This window comes from Xenopus tropicalis, chromosome 6 (assembly GCF_000004195.4).
Source record: "Xenopus tropicalis strain Nigerian chromosome 6, UCB_Xtro_10.0, whole genome shotgun sequence".
Classification (NCBI taxonomy): domain Eukaryota; kingdom Metazoa; phylum Chordata; class Amphibia; order Anura; family Pipidae; genus Xenopus; species Xenopus tropicalis.
Genome location: NC_030682.2, coordinates 97,687,935 through 97,707,369, shown reverse-complemented (window position 1 = coordinate 97,707,369; position 19,435 = coordinate 97,687,935). Strand labels below are relative to the sequence as shown.

Below are 19,435 nucleotides of genomic sequence, written 5' to 3'. Positions count from 1 at the left end.
TACTGGTTCAGATTTGGCCATTATGAACCCAAGCAATTCATTAGCTTTTTTTATTTTTAACCAGCTTTTGGTTCATACTCAAGTAATTTGTTCCCTTGCAGCTCTCTCATCACTCCCATCACTCCCCAGCCACCTTATTTTCCAATGTTATAACAATTATCCCATTATATATTCAATTTAGGCAAAGGGAAGGAGAAGGTGCATCTTCAAAATACCAGGACGGCAGTAAACAAAATATTTTCTTTCAGGTATCAGTTAGAAGATGAAGCATCTCCTTTAGATGAAATGCCACTTATGATGTCAGAAGAAGGTTTTGAAAATGATGAAAGTGACTACCAAACTCTGCCAAGAGCCAGGATTACTCGGAGAAAAAAAGGGCTGGAATGGTTTCTTTGTGGAGGGTGGAAGTTTCTTTGCACCAGGTAAAATAGTAGCATGAAATATATGGACTGAAGGGGTACGCTACACAAGTGGCACACTCTTTCTTTTGTTGCCTTGTTCCATGTCTTTGAATTTATTTTTAAATGCTGCACCCAGTGTTTTCCTTTCATCTGTATCACCTGTTCTAGGGACATTTTTGGACAGATTTATCAAAGTACGATTTTCGGATTGTTAAAATTACGATTGGAAAAAATTCGGAGCAACTACAAAAATTTGTGATGTGCGTTAATAGCGTGAAAATTGGTATTGTGGGCGTACGAAAATATTGTGGTGCGGTCCGAAAGTTACAAAATTTTCTTATCGAACGATCGTAAACTGCACAAAAACCTTTCTGACTTTGAACCTTCAATGCATGTTTTTCGAAGCATCCATAGGACTCAATGGCACTCTGCAGCTCCAACTTGGCCAAAAGAAAGTCACGATACCGAAGCTTGAATGAATTCAGGAACTTTCATCGTCGTTGCGACAAATACGTTTTTGTTGCACAAATTGGCGCAAAACGCGAAAAAGTTAAGGAATTTAACGAAAATATTGTGGAAATAATGCAAAGTTCTATAAATTAGAAAAAATTAGAATTTTTCCCATTCGAACCCAATCGTACTTTAATAAATGTGCCCCTTTGTATTACTCAGCTGTCAAGTTGGCTGTTATATCTTTTTTAAGTTCTCTTTTGTAATTTAGAGCCCAAATATAACCCTTGAATGTCAAATATATGGCCTTACATGTGTTTTGAATGTATCTTCCAACATTTTCAGAGACCTACATGGCAACAATATTTATATCCCTCTCTTGATCCCTGCTATAAAGGGGTCCTCTTCACCTGACTTTTTGCATAATACAAGACAATGTCATTCTAAGGCACTTTCTAGTATACAATATTTAATTATCAATAATTTTAAGGTAATTTGTAGGGATGCACTGAATCTAGGATTTGGCCGAGATTCTGCCTTTTTCAGCAGGATTCATGGTCCTTGCCGAACCGAATCCAGATCCTTAAAATCATGTGACTTTTTGTCACATATACACAGAAGTCGGAATTTTTTTATTCTTAACCCTATGGTCACTTAATTTGCATATGCCAATTAGGATTCGGTTCAGTATTCACCCAAATCTTTCACTAGGATTCGGGGTTAGGCCCCGAGTGGATTTGGTGCTTCCCTAGTAATTTGTTATTGTAATTGCACTTGAAAACCTCAGTGTTTGTTTAGTTCAGTGCTGTCCAACAGTCGCCTGCCCTATGATGCCTGTGTGTGCCATACTCTGCCTGACCTATGCTGCCTGTGTGTGCCATACTCTGCCTGTCCTATGCTGCCTGTATGTGTCATACTCTGCCTGCCCTATGCTGCCTGTGTGTGTCATGCGTTGCTTGCCCTATGCTGCCTGTTTGCCATACTCTGCCTGCCCTACTCTGCTTGCTCTATGCTGCCTGTGTGTGCCATACTCTGCCTGCCCTATGTTGCCTGTGTGTGCCATACTCTGCCTGCCCTATGCTGCCTGTGTGCATCATACTCTGCTTGCTCTATGTTGCCTGTGTGTGTAATACTTTGCCTGACCTATGCTGCTTGTGGAAGGTGAACCTGGCAGAGGTTTGTTCTGGGAGTTTGTTAGCATTTGGAAATAGTTGTAAGGGGGGTCCCTAAGGTATGTAATTATGTGCTGGGGGTTGCTGTGCTATCCACGGGAGAGGCATATGGATTTAAGGGTATGTCTTAATATGAAATACTAAACTTCACAAAGTGTGAGTGATGGGTGATATCCCTACAGTGAGCACCAATCAGTTGGGTTTTTGATGTGCTACCACATTAATGTGTGTATGGTTTTAAAAGATAACATGGGTGTGGTTTGAAGAGGGTGCAGTTTAAAAAACAGGAGTGATCAAAACTGACTTCTATGATTGGGATTCCACCATGTAGGCCACAAAAAATCCATCCCATGGTACCACAGAAGCCAGACAGGTACTGCTTTAAATAACAATTACATTTACAAATGACTGAAACCATTAAAAATTATATAATTGGAAAGCTGCTTTAAATTCCATTTCCTTTTATTAAGAAACAAAAATTGGATGGAGGACCCCTTAAAAAAACCTGTGTTCCATTACTTTATGATCCTCAAAATGTCTCCGTTTTCTTAAAAATACTATTCTAAACAAATCAGAGATGCACCAAATGCAAATTCTTAGGGCTACATTCATCAAATCAAGAGTTCGAATCCCGAATGGGAAAAATTCGGATTGGATACAATAATTTCTGAAGGCCTCAAATATCATTAAAAAATCGTATTAGTCACAATAATACTTTATTGGCGATCCGAAATTTTCGTACCGAACGATTGTAAACAGCGGGAATACCTTTCCGACTTTGATCCTTCTGTGCATGATTTTGGAAGCCTCCCATAGGAATCAATGGCACTCTGCAGCTTCAACCTGGCCCAAGGAAAGTCACGATAACAAAGCTTGAATGAATCCGAAAATACGCACAGAGCGTTGGAAACGAATGCTCGAAGCGGTCGTGCATTAGTATGTGGCCCTTAGTGTTCAGCTAAAATTAAAGAGGACAAATTTTTAATCCGATAGTGCAGTTTTTTAAAGATTTACTCACATTTGAAGTTGAGTTAGGGTTTGGATTCAGTCTGGCATTTGTCTGAATATTTATGAAGGATTCTGTATTTGTTGAATAAAAAAATATGGATTTAGTTCATCCCTAAAGCAATCTAAACATTATCATTGAATTGAGGTGAATGATTATTCTGTCTAATAAGTAAAGTTTTTATTAAGCAGGATAAAATTTCTGATATACCCATGGACTTGAATTTGATTTGGGAAGACCTATATAAGATAGCTGCACATACAGTTTCTCTTTTATATATTGTTAAGTTGAGGGTACAGTAGATGCAACTTGCTAAGGGGGCTCTAGAATCAGCAGCAGGTCCAGGCTTTGTTAATTTCAGGGTTTCCTCCATTTGTTCTAATTCTCAGAACAGACTGAATGCCAGTATTGATGTTTTGCACAAGATGCTAAGAAAGGTTTATAGGCATATGAATCAAATTGTTTAATTTTTCATTTTTTAACACTTTCAACATATGCTTGCATACATAAACAAGCCCTTATTTTGATTACTGTTTGCGTTATGAGTAATGAGCTTCTATTAATTAAAATTAATTTGTCTCGGTCAAAGTGGTGCATCTCTGTGTAGTGCCATGTACAGCAGTGTGTGGCTTGGTGTGTACTGAATAAGAAGCACTGTTTTCTGTTGTCATAATCTCTTCTGCACAGTATTTTGCATGGCTGTGAAAAGAATTTATGGATTAGCTATTTAACCCCGACTCCTTTTTAGGGTCAAGCTAAACTTTTTCACTATTGTATGACTGCTTTTTTTCTCAGTTAATAATCACATTTTCCATATTAAAGGAACAGTAACACCAAAAAGTGAGTGCATAAAAATAATTACAATATTATGTACTGTTGCCCTGTGCTGGTACAGCTGGTGTGTTTGCCTCAGAAAGACTACTATAGTTTATATAAACAAAGCTGCTGTGTAGCCATGGGGGCAGCCATTCAAAGGAGAAAAGGCATAGGCACTTAGCAGATAATAGATAAAGCCCCATTATATTCTACAGAGCTTATCTGTTATCTGCTATGTAACCTGTGCCTTTTCTCCTTTTTTCCAGGTTGAATGGCAGCCCCCATGGCTACACAGCAGCTTATTTATATAAGCTATAGTATTGTTACTTTAGCAAATACACAACTTTACCTGTGCAGGGTAACAGTTCATTATATTTTAAATACTTACAGTAAATACACTTTCATTTTTGGCGTTACTGTTCCTTTAAGAAACTGGTAAATGCAGTAACAATTCCAGCTTTTGGAGAGGTTTCAGCTGTATTCATAAGTTGCAAGAAAATATTGTGTTCTGTTTGTTTGGCCCAGCAATGTATGGTGCATTTTTGTATTATATTCCAGTACATTACTCTGTAAATGTAACACTTTGATTTTCCAGTGTTGAGCAACTATATCAGGGTTACATTCCAGGTCAGGCATCTGTGCAAGGGATTCAAGTTCTAGGCCACTCAATATAACTTTTACCTTCTATAATAGAAAGTAGAGGGATCTAAACAGGCACTCAAACCACATGTTTCAAAAGTGGTTAAATTCTTTACCATCTTAATCACACATGTATCACACCCCAGTTTCAAATCACAATGTGATCTGGAGTGTTTTTAATAACAAGTTGGGGCAATTTTTTTTTTAAGGTATCCATGCACTTTGTAAACTGATGCTGGGGTCCTGTTTATGTTTAAGTGGATGGAGGTTGTGACCATTTTAGTTAATTATGGTTGCCACTTTGCCAGTGTTTTACCAGTATTTTTAACATGCCTGATGCCAATGTTATTATTTCTTAATAAATTGTTTTTGTGCAGATGTTGCATGCATAGGCCTAAGACCAAGACCAAGGACTTGTGATTTTAGAAGTGTCTGGACTGTTTTGGCCATATATTGTTCTCACATTCTTTTGACTATATAGTGCAATGTTGCATAAAGGCTCCTTTGTTTATATGTGTACATACAGTATAAATGCATGCAGATATATTTTTATTGCATCAGTGGTTGCATTAAATATTTTTGTGTGACTCACATTGTGTTACCTAATTGGCTATATGCTTTATTTAAATAGGGAATGTGTGTTAAAAATGAGAGTATATATTTTCTTCATTTTGTACTGTGTACATACTATGCACTCACCAGTAAACAAAAATCCTGCATATTCTGTTTGTTCAGATATTTAGTTTTAGAGGGAATTGCTTTTTTTTCAAACATTAAAATTCCATTCAAGCCTGTGAATATATAATGCCCACAAATCAATACTTGGGACTACTTTGGTTGGATTGATTTCTTTCTCATGAGATTTACATTCCACTTGTTATCAAAAACACATTGTCCCCATGAAAATGGTTCCTTTGAATGGCATTTCCATATGAAGTGAAAGGGATATCAAATGCTCGGATTAATCTCAGTGCTGAGATGCCCTGTACACTTTCAATTAATCTGCAACACATTTGTTATGCAGAAGCATGGGAAAATGCTGATCTTTTAAGAATGACATGAGTACACTGTTGCTTTTGGCATGATTACTAATGCTACCTGTAGAGTACGATAATTATAGTATGGTTTTGTAGAAAAAAAATTCTTTTGCTCCAAACTTTAATAAGAAATGGTGACCCTGAGCAAAAAAGCTCTGCATTGTGTAAATCATTGTAGTTGGATGAGAACAGCAATGTGTTAAACACCCAAGAATATGGTATAGATGAAAAGTTTAGAACTAGTTCATCTCTGTGCCAGGCCTTATGCTTTTGTATTATAGCTTGCTTTATTTTGTCTTACTGCAACAAAATGGTACATTTCTGTGGAAGGGGTAGGTACCCCTCTTAAAGTGGGGAAATGTGCAGGTGTCCTGTAAATAAACTGATACAAATATCAGTGTTCTTAGACATTTTGCTAATACAGGTATGGAATCCGTTATCTGGAAACCCGTTACCACTACTCTCCATCAGATAACCCAAATGTTTTTATCCTCTGTAATAATAAAACAGTACCCTGTACTTAATTCCCAGCCAAGATATAATTAATACTTATTGAGGGCAAAATAATTATATTAAGATCCAAATTACTGAAAGGTCTCTTATCCTGAAAACCCCAGGTCCTGAGCCTTCTAGATAAGAGGGTCCCATACCTGCATTTTAAAATATTTAATTTTTCTTGTTATGCAAATCTTGCTACCACTTACCTTTTGGAGCCCTGTCTCTAATTTTTTCATAAGAAACTGTTTCTCAAAGATCTGTAGGGTGTACATGTAAGTGTTTGTTGTCAGAACCATAAAAATAAATATGTTTGGGCTTTTTGGCCAAAAAACCCCCCAAAATATTATGTGTACACACACACATATATATATAGCTATGGCTGCATTTTGTACAAAACTACATTTTGTGCTAAAACTTAGGACTAATAATTCTAATTATTTATAGTAAATTATATATAAAATATATAGCTATGGCTGCATTTTGTACATTGCTAAAACTTAGGACTAATAATTATAGTAAATTAGGAAATTCTAATTTTTTCATTGGCTGTCCTCTATTTTATTGATAATTGTGGAAATCCAATAACTTGAAAATTCTTACTGTGACCCTGTTACTCTTTTATTTTTTTTTTGCAAATAAACTTTGTAGAACAAATGTTTCCATTGTCCCATTTAAGGATGTGGGCAAAGAAAAAGAATTTTCTTCTAGGAAAGACAGGCCAACTGTTAAATCCTCTGTAAAACCCTGTGTTCTGGCATCTTGTATGGAAATACAATACATGGAACGAGCTTTGATAAAGCACATGTGATAAGAAACATCTTCAAATATATCTAAAAGGCACACTAAGAATGAGTCTTGTTTTTGACTAGTGTGCTGTAAAATAAAAACATGCCACCCATTAAGAACAGAGAAAAAGAAGATTGCACACAAACCTAACAAGAAGGATTTACAGTAAAAGCTGTAAAATGTGGAATTTATTACCATTAGTGACCTATGTCTCATGTCACGAGTAGAAGCAAATTATAGACAAGAGTTCCACTGCTTTCTGTAATACAAGTCTTATAACAATACCTGCATAGCACATTTCTAGTTTATCATACTGTCAGGGTATTGCAGTATTATAGAAATAACTGAAGAAAGCTATATCTCATTTAGATGTTGATTTTTTTTTTTGTAAAGGTTCAAATTGTGGACAGCCAGCAAACAATGGGTTAATTGTATGTGCCTGTGTGAGGAGCCCCTTGCATTTTATAGATAGGTTTACAGCTCAACGGATGGAGCCACCTTCCCCAGACCAGCATGGTTCTTCCCTGTTGCCTAATATTAGGTGCTATTAGCAATCTGACACAGAGCTTATGGTTTTTTTTGTATTTTGAGTTAAAGCATTGTGCATATGTGGAAAGACATTTAAATACAGCCCCCATGTAAGAGCCTCTAGGGATTTGGCTAAAATAAGCAAAATCTTTCCAAAACAGTTGCCAAAAAAAAAATCAAAACTGGAGTTTTGATTTAATATAAATTACAAAACCAGCAACATGATAACATGCTAATCATAAATTTAAGTAAATGATATTAACAATATTTCTTGAAGAAAATAAAGTATTTAGCTGCTGCTTCTCATGGCTAATAAATGTCCACTCAAACTTAATTTTTTATCTTCCAAGTTTAATATATGCACTGCCATGGTGCAATTATGATCTCATGAACAATATTTCCTTTAACGGGCGGCTAAAACTTTTTATATTAAGAGCTGAATGTATAATTACTTTATTCTTGCTTTGTCTTCCAGCCCAGGATTACTGGAAAGCTCTGACACTCATCTGATCCCATTCTGTTAGTCATGCTGGGAGGAAATGATTCAGAAAGTTTCATAATTTTAAATCAAATATTTTCACCTGCTAATGTTACTTTGCAATGATAGGCAGGTCTGTTGTATTTTCTATACCTATACAGAAATACATTTTTTCCCACAAAATATCAAATGCATCTAACCCATCTCAGATATATGCTGTGAAAAATCTAGTAACTTTGCTAAAGGGAAAGGGTGCTAGCTCTCCTTGTAAATATTGGTATATGTGCAACAGTCTACGCATGTGTGCCAGTCTGATCAGAGAGGTGCCAGTTGAGAGGAGAAGTGCCTTGCACAGTTGTTGACATTTCATGTCAGATTTACAGATGTGTTTCCCAAGAGTAAAACACATTCAAATAAGGCAATAAATACATAGGGCATGATCTTTATATTCAGTAAACAATTTGTATATTTTAAAAGTCAGCTTTTCAATATTACAGTTATTGGATACAAAACAACATGTGTCTTTCAAGTAATGCCCTGAGTTAAGCAATAAGTAAGTCAAAGATGAAACATTGGATTGTGATAACTTAATTATTCATGTAGTTGCTTTTGTGGAAAGAGAAATAAAACATAGCACCTATGGCAATGCATCTCAACTGTGCCCCTGGATGGTACTTTGTCTGCATTGTTAGATGGCCCGAGAAAGAATTCAATCCGGTGCCTCAAATAAAATATCATGCAATAAAAGTAACAAACACTGGTCATCTCTTCCTTTTTGCTTCTAGGAAGGAAAGATTTAGGATGCAGATATTTGTACGGTTTGAGAATAAGCCAATAAGTACATATGAGGAAAAAATACTGCTCCATCGGAGTATTCATTATTGACTTTTGCATGTCAATAATTAACAGCTCATCAGTGCATTTCTGCAAATATGGCTTATGTTCCTAAACAAGAAAGTATCCTCAGATAATTGGAACCTATTGAACCCTGTTCATCTTGTGCTGCCTATAGATTTTTTTTAATAAGCACAAGAGCTGCAGCCTCACGAAATTAGTGCCATTTTATTCCTTTGTTTGCCAGAAATATATTTTAGAGATGCATTGTATTAATAAAATAGACATAGTAGAAATTAGAGAAAGATAACCTAGCAGTAAAAAAGGTCTCTGAATTTGCACTGTAATCATAACTTCAATTCTTAGTTTTTCTGTATCGTTCGTGCTTATGACTTGGTTTCTTGGTGATTGCTGAGTGTGTTTGTGCATACTTGGTGCTGTAATATAAAGCCAGACAGAGATGACTGTATGAAGCATGAAGAATATATGCAAGTTGTAACCTACACATCTTTGGTAGACATTATTATGTTATTGCAGACTGTAATAGTGATGGATGTGGGAGTAGAGGCCCAATACCTCTCATTTATGTAAACCCCATTCTTATACTGGTGCTCTCCTGAGGCTGCAGAGGTTGAGAGAGATTAGGTGCCACATAAAATTTGCTTGTCTTTCCTCTGCTTAAGGGTCAAAGCAACTGCTGCAAGATGTTAAAGATCTGCTATCGAAGGTGGTAAATCGACTTTCCCCTTGTCATTTTCTATAAAATGCACATAATAATATTGTATAAACATGCATGTATAAACCTTTTGCATAGCTTCTTACTGGGGTGCCTTCATTAGAGGGACATTAAACCCATAAGTAAAGCTGTCCTGCTGCACCCTTTAATATTCAAATCATGGACTGAAAAAGATAGGTTGAGGCTACAATGTTTTTATGACAAAACATGCCAGGTTATATAACAAAATATATAAACAAAACTACTTAAGTGTCACCAAATCAATATCGCAGTGAATGAAAATGGATCTCTCTCTCTTATTCTATAAATAACAAAGCAGACAAGTAAAGTTCTTAACATTAAAAATGTTGTAAAACATCCAAAATATGAGCAGTTCACTTTTATATTTTTCTTAAAATGGGCTTCTGAAAAACCCTGGCATGTTTCTCATAAGTACATTGTAGCCTCAATACGTTTAACTTTGCAAGGCCAATTTTTCTCTGAATAGATGTTACCGCTGTTGGTTTTGTGCAAATTTTTTAATCTTTTCCTAAATCTTTCAGCTGCTGTGAGTGGCTAATAAATGTGTGCAGAAGAAAAAAGGAGCTAAAAGCTCGCACTGTATGGCTTGGATGTCCAGAGAAATGTGAAGAAAAATATCCTAGGAATGCAATAAAAAATCAAAAGTACAACATCTTTACATTCATACCTGGGGTAAGAAACATGTCTTTTTAGATTGTACAGGGATGGGATTTATTATCCAGCAACCCATTAACTAGAAATTAACACAGAAATGTAACTTCCACAGAGGTGCTACTTATTTCTTTTTTACAGATTTCATTTTTCTGTGTACACTTTCCTTGATGTTAACTAACATACTTTATTTTAGAAATGCAATCTTGAAAAGTTCTCCAGATATTGACTGCAGCGCTTGGGTTTTTTGTTTTTTTTTGGGGCCGATGCATCTTTTCTTTAATGAAGCATGGCCCCGGGAGTTTTTAATGAGCACTATGCAGGAAATTTACTAAGCTGTAATTGTTAAGTTTTTTGTAACCTGCTGACTGTATATTTAGTTAGCATAACATTTTTCAGGCTGCATTGCCTCATCATCTCTAAAAGAAATGCCTGTCTTGCAAAACTTCCTTATACTTCCCTTGTCCTAATGTCATAATTCTCTTATAAGAAGTCAGGAGGGGGCTGGTCACTATGCACAAATTACTGTGTATAATGGCCCTTTAAGTTGTTTTATGTTATAGTAATTAAGTGTGACTATAATCATCGCCATAAGATGCATACGGCATCTGCATGGGGAATACTCAAAGCATTAACATAGTAAATAACAACTAGATTGTGTTGAACAGGGAGTGATACATTTGTAGAAAATGAAAAATAGAAATCTGTATTTAAGCACAGTGGGTAGACTGTCTCCAGGGCAAGTAATGCAACTAAGATATTCATCAGTGCATTTTATTGCTGTTTAGTTTTAGTAGCAGCCCTACCCAAAGTACCAGTAATACTAAATAATAAATAAATATGGTTATAATGCCATTCAGCATACCCGAAGGAAGGGAAACATAAATTGGGATGTGAAGTGGCTTCTCCCATTTGCTACTTCATGGCTTAATTTATTAGGTTTTTGTACTCTGTTCTACTGGTATTATTGTCACATATATTCTTATCTTTAGAACCTGACACACCCATCACCACCATCACTTGACAAGGAATATACCTGGCAGGGATAATAAGGTTAATACTGCTCACTCATAGGCCAATATTTTAAACCAAAGTGGCAAGACACTGATTCTTGTTGGCTCCATTAACTAAACCCCCATTAACTAAGCATTGTGCCAGGGTTCATTTTAATCCAGGTCATTGGTTGCTAAAAGGTATGTTCAGCATATTTAAAGGCCATCTCAGATCCTATCATTCTACAGTTGTGGGACCTAAACAATTACATGTTTATAAGATCTGATACAGATTTTCAAATTTAGAGGCTTATTTCTCAATTTTTTTAATCAATTGTTTATGAAGTTTAGAATTTGTGAATTGTTTCTATTTAGAAAAAAAAACTTAAACTGTGAAAAAACTTTAATGCATTTTTATTCTTCTAATAATTTTCAATGGTTTTACAAGTTCTCAAAAAGTTTAATAAACTGAAATTGAAAAAAACTGCATACAATTTGCCTGGGACAACTGTTCTTTTCATTGTACTCTTTTTCTGGATCAGTTTGTAGAGTGCTTTCTGTAAAGGAGCATACTTGTGTCTAATTAGCCTTAACTGTGTTGCTAATGGTCACTTACATTATACATTTGTTTTCTTTAAGGTTTTGTATCAACAATTCAAGTTCTTCTTAAATTTGTATTTTCTGGTGGTTGCTTGTTCCCAGTTTGTATCCGCATTAAAAATAGGCTACTTGTACACCTATTGGGCACCTTTGGTAAGTAAATTCAGAGTCTCATTAAACTGACTAAATTGACTAACATTATTTAATTGTGTCCCATAGCCTCAATTTTAATAAAATAAATGAAAAATATGAATGATTTCCTTTTCCCCTACTAAGATGTGATTAATCCTTATTGAAGGCAAAACAATTCTATTGGGTTTGATTAATGTTTACATTATTTTTTTTAGTAGACTTAAGGTATGGAGAACCAAATTATAGAAATATTCCTTCTCCAAAAAACCCAGGTCCCAAGCATTGTGGATAACAGGTCCCATACTTGTAACAGTATTTCATCCTATCTGTCCCATATTACAGAATTAATGATTTTGTCAGTGCCACACATGAGTTTTATGGTTCAGCAAAAAAAAAAGTAATGGATAGTTGGGGGTTAAACAGTTTCATTAGCTAGTTACAGGTTTTTCCAGCCTTTACTGTTAGTATGTTGTCTGCAAAAAATACGCTATTGCACTGCTGAATGCTTTGCTGGTACATTTATGCAGCAGGGGACTGTTAAACAGTGTAATTCCTCATTTAATCTAGCGACCACATAAAGGAAATATAGTTGATATATTGTTTTTGACAGTCTAAAACTGATCTTGTGAATAGGACACCAATCTCACTGATCTGTAGAAATAGTGTCTATTGGGCTTAAAGTGGAAAGGTTTAATTATTTATTTTTTAATAAAAAAACACATCATCCAATTTATCTCTTGCGATTTACATATAAAATGCTGATGTACAGTTCTTGCATGAACTTCTTTTGTAGAAATAGTACGTTTGGGAGTAATAGGACAGAGCTCTATTAGTTTAAAATCAGCCTTGAGGGCACTTACTAACTTATTAAAAAGATGAGAAGGGGGAAGGGAGACTTAGCATTCAACAAGGCTAATAAAAAGCAGATGATAAGCAAAGTTAAACTGTTCCCTGTCTGTGTGGGTTAGGCATTATCCAAGCATCAGTTGGATTATCTGAATCTATTCTTGCTATTTTGTTTTTTATTTCAGAATAAAGTTACTTTAAAATAGCCTTTTCTCGCCAGAATTAGTATTAGATATTAACTACGAAAAATTGCTTTAAAACAAACGGGACTACTGAATTCTGAGGCTGAAAAGATTTTGAATGTTACCATATAAAAGTGATTATTATATTGTAATATTCTTTAGAGTACTTTTTCATAGTTCTTCAAAGGTGGTCATTTTTATACAATATAATTTTTTAAAAATACTTTGATTTAGGCTACTAGATGGCTACCAATGTATCTATTGACACATACATGGACATGGACTGTTTTGTGATTTCATTGATTTGTAGTCAGGCCAATCAGACTGGAAAGCCTATCTGCAGATGCCTGTTTTCTGGATGGGTATGAGGCGCTGGCACTGAGATCAACTCCATTTCTTTCCATTCCACTTCACTAATTCAGGGAAATTTTATTCTATTTACCCATCCACCTGTGGGCTCTTAAGTCTTGTAATTGCAGAGGCAGCTCTTTATGCCTTTTCCACCTTTAGAACTTTAACCCTTTGCCAGCCACCAAAACGGCTGAGGATGCTTTGTAAGAAGTGCATTCACTGTTCCTGCTGTGGTCTGAGGATTGTTACCTGTGCCAGCCTGCCCCCTCTAATGATGGTAAAGATGATATCATAGAGGAATGGGGTGTGGGATGTCCTGTGACTTATCTTTGGTCACTGAATATGGCTGGGTAGGAAAGGGAGGTTGCAAGTGGTGAAGGGGTTGTATTGTGTTTGCCGGGTCGGAATATTTTAGGGTCTCTAAGTCTAAATATGCCATAGTGTTCAGTAATCTTATTAATATTTTGGGAATTTGCGCCCAAGAACTTGTAGTAGATAAGATGCTGTAAATTGCGAGTTGATTTTAGGGAAAAATAGCACATTTTAAGTAGTTTGTAGACAAGTATTTTTTTTTTTTTAGAAAGTATAGTTTGCCATAATATTAAGTTTTCTTCAGTTTACTTACTTTTTTGAGACCTTGACAATAGAAGTCACTTATTTTGCTACCCTTTTAATGTCATGAGCTCTGTTTACCAAGCATATGTGATATTATATAGATACAATATGTAAGTTGTGTTAGAGGCAGTGATCATAGAAAGACCATTTTTTTCCATCAAGGCACTTCAACTGTAGCGCAAATGTGCTGTGCGTGCTTTTTCCACCACGATTCATTTTATTACTGGCGGGAAAGCTCATGGTAACAGAGATTTACCTACGGGTGACAAATCTCTCCATGTCCTATTACTATTAGACCCTTTAATTTTATTCAGTAATTAATGAAAACTCCAAATAACACAGAAGGCCTTACATCTGTATTTAAAATTTAAATCGTATTTTACATCTTTGGTGGGTTTTTTTGCATTAGTATTATGAAATTAAATGAGCAGCAGCTATGTTCACAGTGTATTTTAGCTTTATACTGTATACATATATTTTATTTCAGGGCTTTGTTTTAGCTGTCACAATGGTGAGGGAAGCAGCCGATGAATATCGGAGATTCCAGAGAGACAAAGAAATGAACTCCCAATTATATAGCAAGCTTACGATTCGAGGTTTGAAACAATAATTTAATGTATTCATTTAATAACTTTACAAAGTGCTTTAATGCTTTTATCTGCAGTAAATTTATTTTTAAAATGCATGCTATTAAAATGTTCTAATGTTCTTTGTCTTGTAACTGTACTTGTCATGGAAAACAAATAGTTATTGCTTAGGTTTCAAAGGTAATGAGATCAGTTCAAGACTCACCACTTGTGAAGGGAGGCTCAGGTGCACCGATCTGAACCTTCAGCTACGGGAGAGGATATCACTGTCTATTGAAGAGCAAGCACTCAATAAGCATATCTTCAGACAGAATTCTCAAAAAAATCTGTTTGTTAAAGTACCATAGTCAGCCAGTCACCTTACAAGTTTTGTGTTCCTGGACACATAGGCCTTGCTTGGGTTTGCTCTTGATACTCTAGTTTCCTACCACACTCCAAAAACATGTAGGCAGTATAATTGAAGTCTGCTAAAATTGACTTAAGTTTTTCTTGAATGTGCTAGGGACTTGGGAGATTGTAAGCTGGGGTGGGGTGCTAATGTCTGTAAGGAACTGTGCAATATAAAATATTAATTTGTGAATATATATAATTTTTTTTTTTTAGGTAAAGTGCAGGTGAAAAGTTCAGATATCCAAGTTGGTGACCTAATTATAGTGGAAAAGGTAATATTGATATAATATACTTCACTGCAAATATAGAAAATGCCCCTCCTTATTTTTTGGAGGAGGTTCTGAACATGAATATTTCGCAGACACCAATTGTACGAAAGTGACTTCCATTGTACGTCCCCCAAGGATATTGTCCGATACACAATACATGCAAAGATTTTATTGTTATTCAACCAAAATTTAGCATCGACTAAACAACCAATATCAACGGATACTAAAATTATTGTGGCGATAATTCAGAGCCCACACATGGTCCAAAAAGCTTACAAAACATATATCCTTATATCTGTCACAAGCATTTGCTGTACTTTATAATTGCCTGTACTCTTTAATTGTAATGCAAATTTACAGAACTCAGAAATGTGAGTAGAAATATAAAGGTTTGCTTATCTGCTGATTACTATAGCAAAAAAAACAACTTAACCTAGCATTTGACTGAAAGATGCATAAACAGCAATTCAGGAGTAAAATTAATGAGTCATTTAAAAGGAAGATCCATATGTTTGCAGCAAAACAAAGCAAAAAAAACCAAAACAAATTGTGTTGTGTTCAATTTTCATGCTGCAAAACTAAAGCTTTTGATCTTTTGATTTAAGCACCTGGATATTTAACCAAAGCTAGAATGTTAATTGGTAGTATTTGTTATTTAGGCAGTCTAAAAATGTTCTAGTAAGTATATTTTCAAATATTTGCCTAGAAAATGTAAATTTTACTCTTGCAGTTCGTTATTAGTGGAGTTCATAATCACATACTATGTGTGTGTGTGTATATGTATGTATATATATATATATATATATATATAGCGAACCCAGGGTGGCACTCTGCTTCAGCTCTTAGCTCGGGTGCAAGGTAAATGATTTAAATATCCAAAAAAGACCAGCAACACCGAGTTATATTCCAAAAACAATCAATTGTGTATTAAAAACGCATGAACAGCCAACGTTACGTTTCGGTCCCCATCGGGACCTTTTGAGTGCGGACACCATTTGGATTGATATATATATATATCTAAGTATTTATTTATTACCACCTTGGTGAAGTAAAGTCTATAAAGTTTTAAGTACCTCAAACAAATAAACCATACAAGATTTGAATTAAATTTCTATCCTCTTTATCATGAAATTTCTTTTAGGTACTGTGAACAAATTAAAATAAATAACCCTTTTAAAATAGACAAAGACTTCACTTAATTTTAAAACAGTCTTTGTTTAAGGCTGTTGTGGTATGCACACGTGATATACGTGGATTGAAGGCAACTTGACACGTTTCCTATTTAAGGAAGCGGGAAGTGTCGTTGTCCTTCACAGTTTGTACTCCATACTCCTGATGAACTAAAAATATGCAGTGTACATTAGTACTGGTATGGTATCCGTTATCTGGAAACCTGTTTTCTAGAAAGCTCAGAAATACAGGAAGGCTATCTACCTCAGAGTCTATTTTAAGCAAATAATTCCAATTTTTAAAAATGATTTCCGTTTTCTGTGTAATAATAAAACAATACTTTGGTATTGGTAACTGCCATATTGGTGGTAAAACAGTCCTGTTATTGTTGAAATGATTTTTTAGTAGAATTAAGGTATGCGTATTCAAATTACAGAAAGATCCTGTATCCAGAAAACCTCAGGTGTCAAGAATTTTGGGCAATAGATCTTATACTTGTACAGGTATGGGACCCGGAATGCTAGGGACCTGGGGTTTACCAGATACATTTCAGTAATTTGGATCTACATACATTGTCTGCAAAAAAAAAATCAATGGGATTGTTTAGCCTCCAGTAAGCATTAATTATATCTTAGGTGGGATCAAGTACAAGGTACTGTTTTATTATTACAGTGAAAAAGGCAATTATTTTAAAAAAAATTAGAATATTTTTTTTTTCATAATGGAGTCTATGAGAGATGATCTTCCTGTAATTCAAAGCTTTCTGGATCATGGGCTTTTGGATAACGGATCCCATACCTGTACCAAAATTATTGTGACAGTGTATATGATTGGTTATGTCATGCTACTGACTTGACCAACAATGGCGACACCAGAAATAGCAGCACATAATCCGATATATTGGTGATTTTTTAAATGACTTGAGCCTAACAAATTTATTATAAGGCTTAGATATTGGTTTGCATTTATGTTGCTTGCTCATGTTGATTCTGAACTACTTGAATAAGCCTTAATCCTAACTATGCATTAAGCATACACAGTTCCATTGGTTTTTTTTTTTTAAAATAAATAAAATTCCTAGACAAGAGGATTGAAAAAACTAAATTAATTTATTTTATGTTGGGTTAGGTGCAGTCACTAAATATGTAATAAACATGCACCAGTTTTTGTTTCTTTGCCCAGAATAGATATGATGTAATTGAGCACTCTGATAATGTATCCAGCTTTGCGGGAGTTAATCGTTACTCTAAACCAGTGCTGTCCAACTGGCGGCCCACGACCCCCCTCTGTGTGGCCCCCCACCTGTATGGCTGCTTTGATGGCTTACTCTTGTGTAAGCTTTAAATGGTATCAGTACTGTGATTAACTAGTCCCCTGCATGGTTCTCACCTCAGATTCAGGCTGTAATCAGGCTGTATTGTTTAAATATGTAATCACCTGTGTTGTTCACACCTTTTAATCTCTGCATTGTTCACCCCCTGCAGTGTTCACACCTCAGGCTCAGGCTGTAATCACCCTCATTGTTCCCCTGTTCACACCTTAGAGCAGTAGAAACCCACAAATAATCCCTGCACACTACAGAAAGAACATATACTGAGGTGGTACTGCAATTAAAAAGTTTTTTAATATATAGTTATTGTGCAGACTGTAGGAGCAGGCTACAGGCAGCATAGGGCAGGCAGAGTATGGCACACACAGGCAGAATAGGGCAGGCAGAGAATGGCACACACAGGCAGGGCAGGCAGAGAATGGCACACACAGGCAGGGCAGGCAGAGTATGGCACACACAGGCAGGGTAGGGCAGGCAGAGTATGGCAGGTTTTGCTGTACTACAACCATTAATATGGGTATGGTCATGTGATAACACGGGTGTGGTTTCAAGTGGGTGCGGTTTCAAAAAGGGGAGTGGTCAAAACTGGCTTCCATTATCGGCCCTCCACCACGTAGGTCGGAAAAATTCCGGCCCTCGGTACCACAGAAGTTGGACAGCACTGCTCTAAACAAACATTTAAGTAATACACTATCTGCTGTATGTAGTTATTCCTATTCCAATACATACAAAAAATGATATATCACAGAAAGTGATTCACCAATCAACTATTAATTTGTATTCACTTAATACAATATACAAAGATGAAATTGCTGATTTAAGTATGTTGGTTATGAAATTTCTTAATGAAATATATGCTAACAATGAAAAGAACGTTGAATACCTCATAGCAGTTATAAGGATATCTGCCTGATGCCGCCAGTAGTCCATAGGAAAAAATACTCAAATGTGATGGCTGGTTACATAAAATTGCTTAACCACAGGTACTGCAGTGCCAACAGAAATATATAAATAGACCTTGTAGTTTAATAGCACTACTGCAATAATGCTTGCAGTTCCCCATTTTAACTAAATGTTTGCATCCTGTTCAACAAAGGAGATATGGCTCAGACAGGCTTGGCAAAAACAATTCACGGTTTTCTGTCCAAATCCTTGGCACCTGGAAAAACTGTCAGTTGTTTTTGGGATTATAGTATGCAGTAGAGAAAACTATAAAATCTTGCATTGCACTTTACTGCCAGTGGTAGTAAAAGGAATGGGAAAGTGCTAAGGAGAAGACAAATTAACATAACTAATCATAATTCACACCATCAATCTGCTGAAATATTTGAAGTATATTACCCCCCCCCTCAAATGCCAAATCTTGATCTACCCAAACATATATTTGCCATGTCTGTTGCCATTTTCCGTTAGTTCATGCCCATTTTACGCTGAATGTAACCAGTTCTAAGCAGAAATCAGGCCAAATGGATCAGAATACTGGCAACTATCTACCATTTGGTCTGACTGGTGACATGATCTGGCCGTGGCAGCTTTGTACATTATAATAAAGACATTTTGTTATGAACTAATGTGCCTTTGTTAAAAATGTAAAAAAGGCATAGACACTGGAATATGCTAAACCTGTAATAAACCTAGTTGTAACTTTACTTAACATATGGTATTAGATTGTGTTTGAAAGCATTCTTTTTTTTTTATGTCACGGTTAGTGTTACCATCAAGACATTTTACTGAAGAGAACAGATGCATAAAACATCTGTAAATGTCTCCATGCACAGTGTGCTTCCGAAGCCTTAGGTCAGCCTACTGCATTCACTATGAATTGGATCTGCAAACTAAAAATTCACAGCAAGAACATATGTCACACTTCTGCACTGGAACTAGAGTTCTTTTTGCACTTGTATTATGAGAACATCAT

The 19,435-nt window shown here is 35.6% G+C and overlaps 1 protein-coding gene across 2 annotated transcripts in view; it reads left to right on the top strand.

Moving 5' to 3' along the window:
* Positions 1-19,435, top strand: part of atp9b (ATPase, class II, type 9B) — a 148,059-nt gene that overhangs the window by 17,016 nt on the left and 111,608 nt on the right. For both annotated transcript variants that reach the window (XM_031903753.1, XM_002936443.5), the window contains exons 2-6: positions 249-422; positions 9,924-10,074; positions 11,685-11,798; positions 14,259-14,367; positions 14,962-15,020. In XM_031903753.1, coding sequence (XP_031759613.1) covers positions 249-422; positions 9,924-10,074; positions 11,685-11,798; positions 14,259-14,367; positions 14,962-15,020 — 607 coding nt within the window. The remainder of the gene's footprint in view (positions 1-248; positions 423-9,923; positions 10,075-11,684; positions 11,799-14,258; positions 14,368-14,961; positions 15,021-19,435) is intronic.